The sequence below is a fragment of the Nyctereutes procyonoides genome, unplaced genomic scaffold (genome assembly GCF_905146905.1).
Source record: "Nyctereutes procyonoides isolate TBG_1078 unplaced genomic scaffold, NYPRO_anot_genome, whole genome shotgun sequence".
NCBI classification, from domain to species: domain Eukaryota; kingdom Metazoa; phylum Chordata; class Mammalia; order Carnivora; family Canidae; genus Nyctereutes; species Nyctereutes procyonoides.
Window position 1 is genome coordinate 10,948,642 of NW_026575033.1, and position 17,635 is coordinate 10,966,276.

Sequence of the window (17,635 nt, forward strand, 5' to 3'; positions counted from 1 at the left end):
AGGAGACACCTTGGCCTATGGTAGTTCCTGGAGCAGAGCTTTGCTAACTGGATTATGTCTAGGACCCTCTTGGAGGTCTTGCTAAAGCTGCAGACTCTGAGTCATCAGGTCTGTGTTCTAACTATCTGGGTGATGCAGATTCTGCTCGTCCTAGGACAAGGCTCTGGATCTGTCCATCTCAAACTTTATGAATCTCCTAGGCATCTTGTTAGAAAAGGAGAATCTCAGGCCCTTCCAGACCAGTTGAGTCAGAATCTGTGCTCTCGAGATGCCCAGGTGTGGTGGGCATGCCCAGTTTGAGGAGAAGCATGTCTGTCTTCTCCAAGTCTAGGTCCCATCAGCTTTTTCCACAGCGGCAAGCCCCATCTCTCTCCCTGCTTCATCCCCATGGCCTGTGAACTTGGTTACTTCTCTCTTGTTTGGGTATTAACCTGACCCACTCCCTTTCCTGACCCATTCTCTCTCCTCCAGCTGGAGACTCCCTTCTCCTTCACAGCCAAAAGCTGGGTAGTTCTATCCTTGCCGTCCCCTCCGTCTCCCACCCACCTGTCGCTACTCCTTCACATCACATTCCTGCAGCATGCATGTGTTTGTGCGTGTATGTACACAGAAAGAAATTTATTATAATACTTTAAATTGGAGACGACCATTTAACATTTAGCCCATTCACTATGACTACTTTCAATTGTTTGATGATCAATTCAAGACTCTGTAAGAGGCATATATTAGTAACCTGGACGTCTTAATTTCTGAATGATTAACCTTCACTGGTAGGTGGTATGGATAACTGTGCTTCTCTTTTCCCTGGAAAAAGAGGCTGGGATCTGTATAAACTTCTGATCTGATCCCTTCACTCTGTTGCTTTAACCGACTCCACTGCTCAGGGGAGGCCCAACTTCCTAGCACAGCCTGCAGGGCCTTTTGCTGCAGTTTCCTAGCCCCTGCCTTCACTCTTTCCAGTGTGGCAATCCCATGTTTCCTGCCTCCTGGGCCTTTGCTCCACCTGGTGGCAGCTCTCCCTCTCTTGGTTTCCTCCTAGGCATCCTTGAGAACTCAGCACAGGCACTAGGAGGAGCTAGGACCAGCTCCCCAAGCTCCCATCAATATCCAGGGCATTGCCCTCAATGTCATCATGCAGCTCATTTTCAGTGCAGTGTTTGTTGGGAGGAAGAAGAAAGGAAAAAAATCAACTTAATCATTGAAAGGGGTTGCCTCAAGCAACCCAAATTCAGAGGCAGGAATAGTGCTATACTGCTCACAATAAAATTGACTTGTACCAAAAATCCATTGTGAAACAGAAAGGAAAGGCTATAAAAAGAATAAATAAGACAATAGAGCAATATCTGAGGTTTATGTGGCTTTATAATTTATAAATTATTGTTAGAATTATTCATCTTTACAGCCCAGTGAGGTGGGCACTGGTATACTCGTTTTATAGATAAATTGGGGCTCAGAGAAGTATCTGCTTGATCCCAAGGGCCCCCAGGTAGAAAGTACAAAGAGATCTCCCAACTCCCGATTGGGTGCGTGGGGCCACAATTTTTCAGCTTGCCTAAGAAGAGACAAATAGAAGATATTAATAAGAATTCACTTTCAACATTCTAAAGACTCACTGTTTCATTAAAAAAAAATCTTTTTTCTTAACTCATGCTATCCTAATGAGCTCTGCCATTTTCAGACCATAATCTGTTATTGGGTGTTATTTCCCCCATTTAGATGCCACTACTAAATCCTCGTTTAAACTCATTCCTTTTAATAACATTGACAGAACTCTAAACCTTCTAAGTGTTCCACTATCATTTATAACTATAAAATTAGAGAGTCCAAAAAATGCATTATATGTGTTCCACTATATGGATAGGACTCCTCTCAGAAAATTCTACTTTAGTTCTTAATTTTTAAGCAATGCCTTGCATACACACGTGGGATGCTTACTTTGATATGTATTCTGTGACCTTTGATAAACTCCTTTTTTAAAATGTCACACCTTCACCTTAGGTCCTACTTTCGAATAACCCCTTTGCAGAGAAGGAATGGTTGTAAATTGCTTTCTAAATATATTGCCAACGTCTCTAATGAGTACTTCCTCTCTTTTCTTCGCACCCAGGTAAGTGGCTAATAGCTATGTCCTAGCCTAGAGGCATTCAATTTTACTAAGCACCTACTATGTGTCAAACTACCAAGATTCTTGTCAAGAATACGAAGATAGAAACCCTCCACATTCTGGAAAAACTATGACACACTCAGAGGCGGAGGGGGAGGGGCGGTGAGAGACAGTTCAGTCTGTGGGAATTGAACAATTAAATTGACAATCACAAAACACAACAGTTTGTGCCAGAAACCTCCCCTGGTGAGGGGAAAGGTGTCACACACAACCCTGCCCACTCTTGTTTCCTACTTAATGCAAAGATCTAGACAACTCTGCCCACAGTCACTTAAGTAGAAAGTTAGGAACAGATGAAAATTTGCAATTGCAAATCTGACAATATGACTTTCTCTTCAACACTTGTCTTTATGCTCTTCTCCCCAGATATACAAGACAATGCACAGGAAAGCTCGTTGCAAGAACTACAGGAATACACGGAAGGAAGGAAGTATCCATATTCCTGGAAGCACAACTCTGCTTTCCGCACCCGGTCTCCAGCCTGCCTGGTGGAGCGCGCCGGCGCCTCCCGCCCCTGTCGGCCCCCCGCTGAGCTGCGGAGAGTGACCCGCGTCTCCATAGCGACGCGTCACAAAGCAGCCCCGAGCTGCCTGCTGCCCAGAGCGTCCAGTCCAGCAGGGGCAGAGGGCACCGCTAGGGCTTCTTTTGAGCAAGAATGGCATTGCCTGGGCCCGAGGCCGCGAGCGCCTCTCAAGACCGCTTCAAGATGCAGCCAAGTAAGGCTGTGGACCCTGCGGGCTGCGAGGGGCGGGGGAGCGGCGGGGGAGGGGTGGGGGGGCCGGCGGGCTTTTTCCTGGGAAGGGGGTGCACTAGAGCAAAGGCTGCTTTGGTCTGCAAGGCTCTTTGCCTCCCTCTTATGGGCGGGACTCAATTCATGGAGAGTCTGGGAGTCAGAGAGCATGAGATGTTCATGACTGGTCCTTTACAGCCCTTCGCTGCATTTCTGCAGAACCTCTCCCTGAACCCCTCAGGTGTTTTTAAACACCCCGCAACGTGCCTAGGAAGGGATAGGAGAAAGGAAGGAATAGTGCATTTCCAGGAGAACAAGGTCAAAGACAAACAAGGTACAGAGGTCAGATGCTCTGAAGACAGCAGATCCAGCAGAGATCTGATCCCCATCCAGGATTTAGAGAACAGCCCAGAAAACTGGAGATGCAGAATGCAGGGACTCCTAAGTGGATCTGCGGAAGTAGCATCTCCCCCACGTAGCTGTAGCAGAGGCTGGAAACTAGGCATTCAGCTGCCACTTCTATCCAACCTTTGCTGATTTTTTCAAAGTGATTTTGTATTTAACTGAGGTAGAGTTTTTAATGCTAATTTTGCATGCAAATGCAGCAGGTTTACAAAGTCAGCTTTTTGTGTTAGTGGAGGGAAAGCCATTCTAACTGTGATGCTAGTGGCATGATTACTGTGTAGTCAGCTCCATCCTGGCCTTTCTCATGGCAGTAATAACCCACTGCAGCCCTCCAGCTGGGTAATTGTGGTTCTGTGGTGGCTACAGAGCAGTGGGAACCGTTCAACTGCAAAGTCTCTAGAATTGCAGACCCACCAGAATGAAATGCATATTTTCATTCTGTTGATCTCTTTGTAAATTAAAGATGGAAAATTAAAATACTTAATTCGTACAAAAAATATTGAAAACACTGTTTCTGTATGACAACAAGGCAAAGAAGAGAGATAGGGAGAACCTCCTCCCCAGGGTTTCCCCACTGCATTCTGTTTTGAATCTCCTCCTCTCTTTCCAGTCTTGGTACCTTTCACTGTCTCCTCTCCGCCTTGTCTGGGGAATGTGAGTCCTCCAAGATCTATCCTTTTTTATTTACATCTTCTGTGCAGTGGCCATGTCCTACCAAGGGCTTCGAGTCTACTGAAACGTGCCAATGGCTTCCTAATCTTATGTCACACTCTCTCTTCTTCATTTTCATACCGAAGTATCCAACTGCCTACCAGATAGTTCATTTGGATGTCACAGAGGGCTAATATATACAAAGTTCCACCCCTTGTTCTCCTAGACTTTGCAGCATCAGTTAGGAAGATGCCAGCTGCTCAAGGTAAAAAGGAGAGCAGCTTCACTGATGCCCCACTTTGGTTAGTAAGACTCATTGATTTTGCCCCCAAAGTTCCTCTTCTAGTGGGGAAGTTTGACTCTCCATGCCTAGTCTTGGGGCTCTAATAGAGTGCCACTCTCTCTTCCACTGCTAGAAATGTCATGCTCCAAAAGGTGGGACTGATGTGTCACTGCCCAGCTTTGGTCCAAAAATAAGGTGAGGTTGACAATGACTATCCTGGGCTACTTGCTATATAGTAATCGAACTATTATTGTATATGGGCTTATAATTGCCGTGTCAGTTTGAAGGACCATCATAAATAACCGTGAACTGGTGGCTTGAAACAAAGGACATTTATTGTCTCACATTCTGGGACCAAAAGGTCAAAATCAAGGTGCTGGCGTGGCTGCACTCTCAGCGGTAGTTCTGGGACAGGATCCTTCCTTGCCTCTTGCAACTTCTGGGAGCTGTCAGCGTTCCTGACCTGGGGCCCATCACCTCAGCCTGAGTCTCTGTGGTCACAACACCTGCTCTTCTGTGTGAAATCTCCCTCTGCTTCTCCTAAGGGGGGTGAAATTGCATTTGGGCCCCACTGATAATCCAGCATGATCTCCTCATCTCAAGATCCTTAACTGTATCTGCAACGGCCCCTTATTTGGTACCATTCACAGGCTCTGGGGTTTGGATGTAGATTTATCTTTTGGGTCCCCTTTCAACCTACTAAAAATGCTTGAATTTACCATCCCCTTTAGTCCTCCCAAATACAAGGCAAACTTAGAACTATCAGGTACTGTTTATACCTGCCCATCTATTGGGCTGTTGTGAAGCTAAAATGAAATTCCATACATGGAAACACTTTGTAAAGTGTAATGTAATATGCACGTGCTAGCTACTGTTTTATAATATTTTCAAAACCTCATAATAAATTTTCATAATTGTGAATACCTCCAGGGGTGATAAAGCACGAGGGTATAGCAGGGCTAACCAGGCATCACTGACCTGTCATTGGCCACTTCCTCTGCCTTTCTCACCTGGACCATTTGTTGTGTCTCAGACTTTTATATGTCATGGCACTTTGTCTGAAAAATGTTCCACTCTGTGTCCTCCTGTGGTTACTGTCAAACTCCCACTTTTTTTTTTTATATTACCAAGTTTTATTTTAATTTTTATTTATTTATGATAGTCACAGAGAGAGAGAGAGAGAGAGAGGCAGAGACATAGGCAGAGGGAGAAGCAGGCTCCATGCACCGGGAGCCCAACGTGGGATTCGATCCCGGGTCTCCAGGATCGCTCCCTGGGCCAAAGGCAGGCGCCAAACCACTGCACCACCCAGGGATCCCCACTTTATTTTTTTTTTTAAAGATTTTATTTCTTTCTTTATTCATGAGAGACACAGGCAGAGGGAGAAGCAGGCTCCCTGCAGGAAACCCAATGCAGGACTCAGTCTCAGGATCCCAGGATGATGACCTGAGGCAACGGCAGACGCTCAACCGCTGAGCCACCCAAGCATCCCTCACACTCCCACTTTAAGTCCTGGCTCAGATGCCACCTATTCTATGAAGTACCTCCTGGACCCACCCTCAGTGTCCTTTCTCTCATCCAACCAGAAAGAATTACACCCTCCTTAGAAATCTCCTATGGCACACAGCACAGCAGTACATCTATAAGCTTGTGCTCATTGGATATTTGTCATCTCCTCTACTCACCTGTGAGTTCCCTAAGTCCAGAACAGGGTCTGTATGCCCTAAGGCCTAGCAGAGGGGTTCATCCATGGGAGTGATTTAGGACTTGACTATAGAATGGACAGAAAATGAGAGAAGGTAGAAATAGGAAGACAGAATCCTAGGAGAGGTGGACACAGAGTTATAGGGAGAAACACTGAGATACTTACTAGGAATGAATACAAAAAGCAGGGGACACGCTGGAAATAGATGTTTAAAATATTATGATAATAGATTTTTAAGTTATTATTTCTGTTAATGAAGAGGATTTGTTCTACTTTTTAAAAAGACTTTATTTATTTATTTATTTGAGAGAGAGTACAAATGTGGGGAGGGGCAGAGGAAGAGGGACAAGTAGACTCGCCGTTGAGCAGGGAGCCCCACGCAGGGTTGATCCTAAGACCGTGGCATCATAACCTGAGCTGAAGGCAGGTGCTTAACAGACTGAGCCACCCAGGCATCTGAAAGAGGATTAATTCGAATAACATTTTATTTTCAGAAGCTTTGTCAATGGAAATATGAAGCATAGACACTGACCTGACATCTAGTAAGAAAAGTCATTAAACAAAAAATTGTAGAAAGAGCTACTGGAAATTGCACATGTCATCATTTTAGTCATCCAAGTGGGTTAGAGTTAGGGAGAAGGAGGTACACTTGGTCTCAGATCCTAGAAGCAGCTGGGCATAGCCCCTCCTGCACCTGATGCCTTCTGGAATAGGATCTCAGCAAAAGGAGGCTGCCAGCTGCCAGCCCCCAGACTGTCCTCAGCCCCTTTCTGTCTTCAGAAAGGGGAAAGGCCGTAGGCAGGGACATCCAGAGGAGGGACACCCAAGCCATAGTCTGGCTTGCCCATGTGATGGATTGGGAGATGTTACCTGGAAGCTGTGTTGCCAGGGTTTTTTAGGCATATTTGGGCCTAACAGGACATTGATCTGGACGGGGTTAGTATCCTTTGTTTTAGGAAGAAGAGGCTGAAATGATGTGTGGTGTCTATGCAGAGGATCCTTCCTGATCCTTGCAAGAGACATATTCTGAGGTTCAAATCAGGTTAAGTGAAGGTTTCTTTTAAGAGCAGCAGTACTGCCTCCCAATTTCTTCCCACTTACTTGTCCATACTTGGAATTCTCTGAACAAAGAACATTTAATTCTGCCATTGGAACAAAATGCTTGAAAGCATGAAGTGACTCCCACTAAAAGCAGTGGCATCAGAGCATGATGTCATTTCTCACAGAATGGGATCAGGGCGTGGGCCCTCGAAGTGTGTGTAAGCAGAGGCCCCGAGTGTAGCATTCAGGGGCTAGACTATTGTTAGACTGGGGAAGCTAGTGGAGGTGAATCTCAACCAGTGAAAAGGCCGTGGGGAGACAGTCATAGATGAGCAGGTCCAGCTGCCAGGCTGCACCCAAGGGCCTGTTAAATCAGAAACAAGACCTGGTTGGGAGATGTGGAGATGAAATAGGAAGAAGTGCGTAGACAGCAAAAATTCAATGTTTGGTCGGGGCCCTATAGGCTGGGCAGTGCAAATAGAGGTTAAGACTATTTGGAAATTGTAGACATATTTGAGGAAAGAATTTTCCAGCACTTGTATTTGATGCACAAGCAGGAATGTCACAGGCAATGAGGTGGCTACAGGTGTCTAGCAGTGAGGTGCTTTCCCCCAACCAGCAGTGTTTGAACGTGAAAGGGGACCGTTTTAACCCAGGTTGTAGTGAAATGTAAACAGGTTAATGGTCCAGAAAAGAATAATGAGAGAATGACTCAGTTACATTTAAAATCTTTACTCGCAAGAACTTTGGTGGTACTCTGTGGACAATGGGAGGTTGGGGCAGATAAATGCTGCTGTTGTGAGTGTGTGCCTGATGGTTACTTCTCTGTCTTCATCCTCCTGGATCTGGCTAGCATTGCCATAGGCCATCCCTCCCACTTGCTTCCTGGAAACCCCTCCTTCCTGTGGCCTTCCAGTCACACATGCCCCTGGTGTTTCCCTGCCCTTGCTGACTGCTCTTCTTGGTCTCCTCCCCGGACTCCCCTTTCCCCCAGGCTCTTGACATTGGCATGCCAGAGGCTTTGACCTTTGGACTGGTCTCCTCTAGCTATACTCCTCTTATGGATCCCACTCGCTCTCGTAATGTAAATCTCACCTAAGCTACAGAATCATGAGCAATTGTGACGAAAAACACATTAGAGCTGCCCCAGATGAGTTGGAAGGCTTTCCTAGAGGACCCTGTTCAGTGACAGAAGAAAAGACACTTCGTGAATTATGAGCCCATTTTTATAAAACAAGATGGTGAAAACTAAAACCCAGCGTCAACATACTTGTATACATAAGTCTCTAGATTATTGTATCTGCACTTGTTAAAGCATGGAAAGAAACCAGCACAGTTATTAACATGGGGGGGGGGTTGGGGAGGGGAGTAATGATGAGCTGAGGGAGGAAGGAGAGAAAAGGTGCTTGGGATAAAATGGAATATGTAAACTTTAAAGTTGTTTCATGTGTGTATAGGTTTATCTACTATGATACATGAGAGGTTGGTCACTAAAGTCATAGTGGACATCTTAAGGTGATAGCACCTCAGACTTTCTGTTTCATATTTTTATGTGTTGTGTGAACTCTTTAAAATAGCCTGTATGGATTCTCAGGAAAAACAATGGACCTATTTTTGTTTAGATAATTCACTTGAGCTTTCCTCTTTTCTACAAGAGGCTGCAAATTGGTCTTTATTTCTTTAGACTTTAAATTATTATCAAAAAATATTTTTCTCTAAAAAGTTATTTTAATTATTATTATTATTTTTTAAAGATTTTATTTATTTATGAGAGACACAGAGAGATAGAGAGGCAGACACACTGGCAGAGGAAGAAGCAGGCTCCTTGAGGGAGCCCGATTTGGGACTCGATCCCGGGACTCCAGGATCACGCCCTGGGCAGAAGGCAGACGCTAAACCGCTGAGCCACCCAGGCATTCCAAATTATTTTAACTATTAAAGCAACATATGATGGAAATTTTCTGTCTGACACATTTCAAACTGTTTTGTCGTACTTTTGACAGGTGATGCCACCTGGGATTCCTATGCCACCACCATGAGGACTGCATTCACGCCCAAGACAGGAGCGGTGCCTGCTCTAATTCGGTAGACCTTGATTTATGTCAGGTTGATGTGCACACCTTAAACTGTTCACCTGTATTCTATTATTCAGAGTCTAAAACCAAGACAAAGAGTAATCAGAGAAGGCTTATGAAAATGCACCCAGGTACTCCTCCACACACAGTGCTCCTCCAAGCACCAGACAGGCTTCCCCTCTTAAGACAGTATCCAGACCTCTTACAGGAGAACTAAGGAAGGGAACACATGGATCCTTCATAAAGTTGATGCAGGTCATGCTTTATGATAGAGCCAGTATATAGGTTAACTGAATTGTGCTACCTGAACATGGAGTAGGAATCAAATCCATTGTCTGGTATAGAGTAGGCAGGCAATGACAATTGAATAAATGGCTGAATGAAGAATTGTTAGCACTTCCATCACCAACATTGGTCTTGGCAGCTGGAGGGCCACCAGTACTTACCCTTACCTTCACTACTCCACTTACTGTTTCTTAAAATGGCTTGCAACAGCTCCATTTCCACCTGAATTGTGAGTGTTGAGAATTTTTATCCATCAGCCGCCTCTTTAAACTCATTGGTGGGTGAGGAAGAGTGAGATCAGGATAGCCCTGTCATTGTTCATTGTATCCGTGGTGGGTGGGAAACCAGCATGGAGAGCCTTCTGCCTGCCTGTGTTTCCTCTGTGAAGTGTTTCCCACAAAGAGGATCTTTTCACCTTAAAAGTTCAAGTTGCTGGGATGCTTGGATGGCTCAGTGGTTGAGCATCTGCCTTCCGCTCCGGGCTGACCCCAGAGTGCCGGGATCGAGTCCTGCATAGGGCTCCCTGCTTCTCTCTTGCCTATGTCTCTTCCGTCTGTCTCTCTGTGCATTTTCTCATGAATACATAAATAAAAAAATCTTAAATAAAAGTCCAAATTATTGAGAAGCCAAATGGCGTAAGGGCGAGAGCACGGCTAAAGAGTCCGGCAGAAGTCGATTTTACCCTCTGCTCCCCTGCTCTACCTGCTATGATCGCTGCTACCTTCAGCAGGTTACAAGCCATCCGTGGCTCAGTTTTATGGTTGGCGAAGTGGGAATGATGATCCCTGCCTTAGGGGGTTGTTCTAAGGATGGAATGAAAGCACTAGTACAGTGACTAGCACCAAGAAATTACTCCAAATTTTTCATTATTTTTTTTCTCAGTATATATCTGATAGACTTTCAAAAACGACAAGCCCGCAAGACTCTTGATATCTGAGTTACTGTCTATCCCACTGAGTTACATTATGTCCCCTAACTGGGAGATTTATCATCTGACGGGAATGATCATGCCAGCTTCCCAGTCAGTAACAGTTGTCTCAAGAAGAAACATTTGGGAAAAATTCCAAAAACAAATGGGTCCTAATGGAGTCTAGGTCAGTGGTCTTCAAATTCGCATATTTTTTTAAGTTCACAGAAAAGTTTTCATTGTAAAATAATTGTGAGAGAGAAAATGCATAGCCCATCCTAAAAGATTGACATTTTAAAATGAAACTATGAAGTCAGCAGAAACAAAATATAGCCAATGGGTAATCCAAACACTTTAACAAATTGATAGTTGGTATGATCTTTTTGAAAAATACGCACCTTCTATTAAAGAAGGCTGAAGGCCATTTATTTCATTCCCTTTGCTTCTTGAACTCTCTTATTCCACTCCACTTCCTCCAAAGAATTTTAATCTGCTGTAATATATTTTGTTTGAAAGCAATTTATTGATCACTCCATTATACTTTGTTGAAATTCTTTTAGTATATTAATTGAAATTAATTTTTAAACATGTTACGTGACCCTAAGTATTGAGTTATCACAATTATTTTTAGTACACAATTGCTCAAAGCAATAAATACATTACAAATGTTAATAATTACTAAACACAGAAAGTAAATTTTTTGGAATTGTATCTTAATGAGATAAATGTGACTGTTCTGCTTGAAATTAATTTATGTATCCAGTTTTAAGCGTTATTATTTTTGGAATGAGACTGCATTCAGCATCAATTTTTTTTCTGCTTCTGGTGTTTATTTTTCAATTTATAGATGCTACTGTTGAACAATCTTGTTCACATGAGTAACTGTGAATGAAAGGAGTTAAGTGTGGGATTGTCATTCAAGACTTTGAACTCTTTCTGAGTTATATGCCAAAAATTACAAGGTGATTTTTATGATTGAGCAGCTGACAACTTGCTTGGGTACTCTTTCGATTTTATTGAAAGCAAATAATTAGATGATATGTCATCCAGTTACTGAGTTATTTGCTAACTCATTTTCTGAGAAGTATACTGAAAAGCTACGTCTTAACAAATGACTATTAAATTACATCAGTTACTCTTTCACTTGGAAGAAACTTGTTTAATATTTTTTCCCAGTTTTATTAAGGAATAATTAACATGCATCACTACATATAAGTTTAAGGCATATGGTATGATGTTTAGTTTACATACATTGTGAAATGATTGCCACAATAGATTCAGGTAACATCCATCTTCCCTTATAGATACAAATCAAACATTTATTATGCACGTAATGAAAGAGAAAGTTCTACATGCTGAAAATGGATTGGTCTGGCAAGCCAGCATATTACTTCCATGTATTGTTACATATTTTACAATATAAAATAAAATGAGGACTGGCTGTATTAGAGTAAATATTTCATAATATGTTTGGGTTAAAAAAATGAGACTTAAGTACCTTATTGAATGATGAATACAAAATCTGAAGAAAAAAATAACATTTTTATGTACCAGTTTTATCCAGTGAGTCTTTATGAATCTGGTAGTCTTTCTGGTCCCAGAAAAGATTCTGGTTGTGTTCAAAAGAATCAGCATTACCACCCTGTACTGCTTTACCTATTCAGAGATGCTTTTCTTTCTAGTGAATGACATGTCCTAGGGATTTTTTTTAAGCTGGAAAAATGTTTAATTTTAAATATGTGGGGGAAAGGGCCATTTTGAAGCACTCTATATTCCCTGTTCTCTTCTCAGATGCTTCTCCCTAAAGGGAGCTGAACATTCTGTAATTGTTAGGAAATGAAAAACTAGACATTGCTCTTAGCTATAGCACTCTACAGCATACCTAAATTCAGGACATCCCACATAGACCACATGCCCTGGTTAGAATATGGCATCCCCCTCCCTCTTACCCACCCTCCTCACCCTCTCAGACCTCCAAAGGCAAGCTGGAGATAGGGGTATGGAATTCGGATTACAAGGTTCCCTCCTTGGAACCACTAACAAAGTTTCTCTTCATGAGGCAACCTTCTTGACTTCAGAGGCTTATACCCAGAGGTATCTTGCACTGATGTAAGATCCTATCACGATGTGCGGAAGGGTGAAAGGTGTGGGATAGAAAACACCTGTGGAGATCTGGAGGTTTGTTCTCAGAGGCGCATTAAGAAAGAGTACATTGAGGGGTGGAGATCTGAAAATCAATTCCCTTAAAGCAATTTTATTTGTACTGTGTTGCCTTTGGAAAATCTTCATGTGCCTTTGATTACTTTAGCTGAACCTACACATCTGAATGACAAGTAAAATAGTCCATCATCCAGATGTATCCCACTTTCCAGATGTTTGGTTTCTTATAGACAGTACCTGAGTTCAACTCAGGCTTCTTTAAAAAAAAAGCCAATATGAAACATTTTAGGCATACACAAAAGAATATGCAATGAATCCCTAGCTATTATCCAGCTGCAATAATCAACACATGGACACTTTTTATATATATCTTCCACCCAGCCTTCCCGCTGGGTAATGTTGAAGCAAATTCCAGGCATCATATCATTTTAATTCTAAATATTATTTTTATGTGTCTCTAAAAGAAAAGTACTCTTTAAAAATATGCAACAATACACGGTCTCAGCTAAAAAAGGAATAGTTTCTTTTTTTTATTTATTTTTATTTATTTATGATAGTCACAGAGAGAGAGAGAGAGGCAGAGACACAAGCAGAGGGAGAAGCAGGCTCCATGCACCGGGAGCCCGACGTGGGATTCGATCCCGGGTCTCCAGGATCGCTCCCTGGGCCAAAGGCAGGCGCCAAACCGCTGCGCCACCCAGGGATCCCAGAATAGTTTCTTAATATCAAATGGTCAGTCAGCAATCAAATTTCCCACTAAAGTCTCATAATTAAAAAGAAATAATTAGTCAGTTAGAAATTAAATCCAAATAAATTCTACACATTGCACTTGGTCATTATATTTTCTAACCTCATTTAATCTATAGGTTCTCCATTTTTTTTTCCCCTAAGAATTTGTTTCTTGAAACAGATAATTGTTCTGGATTTTTCTGATTTCATTCCCATATATATTTCATTCCCATATATATTTTAAATAATATTTCTCTTTTCCTGTATTTCCTGTAATCTAATATTCCAAATTCATGTGATTCAAGTTGGGCATTTTGACAAAAATATTTAATAGGTTTTGTGTATGTCCATCCAGGGCACATAGTAGCTGGTGGACTCTCTTCTTGGACTGTGAGTAGGAACTGGTGATCATTGCCTGGATGCATGGTTTTATTAGGGCCTTGCAAACTAGTGGTATCTCAGTTCTTATGTATCTTCCTTTTATTAACTGGAATACTTCTATAGAGAGAAACATTTCTTCACCAAGTATTTGATTACATTGAAATACTGTTTATACAGGAGAGTACAAGCTCTTTAAAAAATTAAGTGAATTAATGAACTTCAGATGCTTGTTCTTTTAAATTCCATTTTAGGTCTCCCATATTTTTGTTAAGAGCCATCCTAAGACACAAAATTGTTTCTTTTCAAGGGAATCTGGAAGTTAAGTGATTTCTGGCATAAAGTCTTAAACTAACCAATCTTAAAAAAAATGTAACAAGCTAAATTATTTGACATGTGTACTGCTGTAAGATTTGGTATTTAACCCCTCATTCTGATTTTCACTGTCTTGTCTTGTAGCCAAAAAAGTATCAGAAGACTAGGATATACATATTCCCTTAGTGATCCTATTCCCAATCAGACACAGTACAATGATGAGTATGTTTGGAAATCACCTTCTAAAGAAGATTTGATCAAAACAGGGACTTCAAGAAGAACCAGGAGCCACAAATTTCACCCCAGTCAAGTAAGATAATATCTACATATCCACTGAATTTAATACAGTATAAAAAAAGAATTTAATACGGTACCAGTAATCCATACAGAATGAGAATTTGAATATGTCCCCAAATATTTCATCTATACTTATGGTCCTTCTTATACTACTTTTGCCCACCGTCTCACATTTATTTGTAACCACTTCTCCCTTATCCTCCAAAATTTTAAAAAGACTTTTAAAAATTGAAATTAAATTCATGGGGCATAACATTAGCCATTTTAACATAAAGAATTCATTGACAATTAGTACATTCATAATGTTCTGGAATGACCACCTTTATCTCATCCCAAAACATTTTCATCATCCCAAAAGGAAACTCCACACCCATTAAGAAATTACATCCTGCTTTCCTCTTCCTTAGCCTCTGATAATTACCAATCTGCTTTCTAGCTCTATGGATTACCTATTCTGGATATTTTTTTTTTAAGATTTTATTTATTTATTCATGAGAGACACAGAGAGAGAGGCAGAGACACAGGCAGAGGGAGAAGCAGGCTCCATGCAGGGAGCCCCATGTGGGACTCGATCCTGGGACCCAGGATCCAGGATCAGGCCCTGAGCCCAAGGCAGGCGCCAAACCGCTGAGCCACCCAGGCCGCCCTATTCTGGATATTTTTTTATGAGGAATCATACAATACGTGACCTTTCGTGTCTGGCTTCTTCACTTAGTATAATCCTTTCAATGTTCATTCACATTGTAGTGTCTATCAGTACTTCATTTCTTTTTATGGCTCCCTTTTATGGTTAAAGAATATTCTATTGTATGTGTATACCACATTTTGTTCTTTCATTTATCTATTGGTGGACATTTGGGCAGTTTCCAGCTTTTGGCTATATTGTCAATAATGCTGGCACTCACAAATATTTGTGTTTGGTATTATGTGTTCTCCAGCTACCAGATCTTTTGTCATTTTGTTTACTCTGTCTGGAATCCCTTCTCCTGTCCACCAAGGAAATTTAGACATTCCTCAAGGTGCAGCTATCTCTAATTCCCTTCTCCTCCAGATGGAAGCAACTAATATTCCCTCTGACTTCCATATACCCTTCTCCCACCATAGAAAGCAATATTCAGTTATAGTAAAGGGTTTCATTTACTTGGCTACCCCCTTGGTATGGTGCCATGTGTGATGGAGCCACCTGGATGTATTCAGTAGACACTAAAGTGGTAGAATGGGCAGGATTTGGTGACTGAAAAGATATAAAAGACAAGGAAGAGGAAAGAATGAAGGATGGAGTTTCTGTTTTTGACTTGGATGGCTGGGTGTATGCTGCAGCTGTTTGCTGAGCTGGAACATGGGTTAGGACCAGGTTTGGTGTGAAAGGGCATGGGGGAAATGTGAGTTCAGTTAAAGACATGTTGGTTGAAAATATGTCCAACAGGCAGTTGAGTATGTAGGTCTGGAGTTTGTGTGGAAGAGGAGAGCTATAGATGTAGACTTGGGAGTAATTAGAACATAAACACATACCCGATTTAATTTGGTTCCTCATGCTACCATTTATTTTAATGAGTTTACCTCTTAAATATTTGTCTTAAGATTTTAAAATTATGTAAAGCAGTCAGTTACAATATTATACTATGTATGCGTTATATCCACACATACACACAAAGCATTTATTTTCCATTTAGGTGTTTTGAAGGCTCTCAGCCAAAGAGAGCTCGAGTGGTAGGGCGTCCTGTGCATTCTCAGCCAATGAGTGGTAGCGGGGCAGACTGCCTTGTGCACTTTCAACCACTGAGGGTTACACACCAGGTGGCGGCAGCTCCAGCACCTAAATGCCCTTCCCCTCGACCTGGGTTGAGCGTGTGCTGCCTTGTTTACTCTGCTGCACCCTCTCTACCTGCTACTTATTTGTTTTTGTTGAATGGTTTTGGCTGTGGCTCAGGGCCTGACCTTGGATGAGGCTAGCAAGGTGCACCTTCTTTGCTAAGAGAGAGGATCTGCCTCTAAAGAACAGTTGCCCTGGGAGTTAAAGTGTAGACTAGTGGTTTGGAGCTCCTTCGAGGAAAGGGTGGTGGGAAACAACCGCCGGCTGATATATATGGGTGGCAATTGTGATGCATCCCAGTGTGGACAGTCAGGTGGAAAATGGGCTGGAGGTGGGTCAGTGTTTAATCAGTGACCACAGGACTCTGCAGCTGATTCTGTTCACTGGCACCTTTTGCTTGCAGGGCTTACATATATCGGAGGGCCCTCAGAAGACTAGCACTACCAGGGAGAGCCTGTAGAGGATAAAGATGGGTGTGCCTGATGAAGTCCTGGGGAATCCGTAGGTTTGAGGTGTAGGGTAAAGAAGGAAGCAGTAAATGGAGACAAAGGAGCATTCCTAAAGGAAAGCCTGAAGGATGTGGTATCTGAAATGCCTGGGAAAGAGATACAGAGCCATCTATCATCATGTAAATTATCTCTGCTATCCATGGAGTATCCCACCAGAGGTCACTGGTGACTGCAATTCCTGTTCAGGATACTGGAAAAAAAAAACAATTTTACCTGGGCCTAGCAGTGTTCTGGGAGGGCAAAGCCTTCAGGCAGTGGCTGGTTATCTGTACTACCTTTTAATTTACTTCTTTAAGCAGCCAATATTTATTGAGTGCCCAGCTTGTGCCAGGCCTTCTTCTGAGCCTGGGGATGTAGCAGTGAACAAAACAGGAAAAAACCCTTATCTTTGTGGAGCTTACATGTTTGTAGGGGGAGACAGACAACTGATAATAAATATAACACACAGGCAAACTTTAATGTGCCATAAAAGGTTAGAAAGTGTTAGTTTTATGGGGAAAAAAATGATCAGGGAAAGGGGGATCCAGAGTGGAGTGGATGGGGTAAGGGTCTGCAATTTTATGTGGGATAATTTAGGGAGGAGTCATTTAGATGGTGACCTTCAAACTAAGATTTGAAGGAGGTGAGGGAGAAAGCCATGCTGATATTTCTGGTGAGAACTCATCCTTTCAAAGGCAAAGCCTTTAGGCAGAAGTGTGTCTGATGTTTAAGGAATTGCAAGGAAGTTCTGGTAGCTGGAGTTCAGTGAGAAGGAGGAGGACGTGAGAACAGAAAACAAAGAGGAGGGATCCCTGGGTGGCGCAGCGGTTTGGTGCCTGCCTTTGGCCCAGGGCGCGATCCTGGAGACCCGGGATCGAATCCCATGTCGGGCTCCCGGTGCATGGAGCCTGTTCTCCCTCTGCCTATGTCTCTGCCTCTCTCTCTCTCTGTGTGTGTGACTATCATAAATAAATAAAAAATTAAAAAAAAAAAACAAAGAGGAGGAGGGTTGGGAGGGGTGAGGGATAGATGTGTGTTGAAGTGGGGGGAATAAATCATGTAGAGCACTATAGGCCATTGTATGGACTGTGACTATTATTTTGAAAGATATGAGGAGCCACTGCAGGATTTTGAGAAGAGGGGTCACATGATTATGCTTTAACAGGATCCCTCTGGTCAGGAGTAGAGTATAAGAGAGTAGAGGTGGAA

At 42.5% G+C, this 17,635-nt stretch overlaps 1 protein-coding gene across 1 annotated transcript in view; it reads left to right on the forward strand.

Annotated features, from left to right (window-relative positions):
* Positions 1 to 2,487: 2,487 nt before the first annotated feature.
* TEX26 (testis expressed 26) overlaps positions 2,488 to 17,635 on the forward strand; it is a 32,310-nt gene continuing 17,162 nt past the window's right edge. Inside the window, exons 1-4 of the mRNA XM_055317230.1 lie at positions 2,488 to 2,880; positions 7,974 to 8,058; positions 8,983 to 9,064; positions 13,973 to 14,138. Of these exons, the coding sequence (XP_055173205.1) occupies positions 2,488 to 2,880; positions 7,974 to 8,058; positions 8,983 to 9,064; positions 13,973 to 14,138 (726 nt within the window). The remainder of the gene's footprint in view (positions 2,881 to 7,973; positions 8,059 to 8,982; positions 9,065 to 13,972; positions 14,139 to 17,635) is intronic.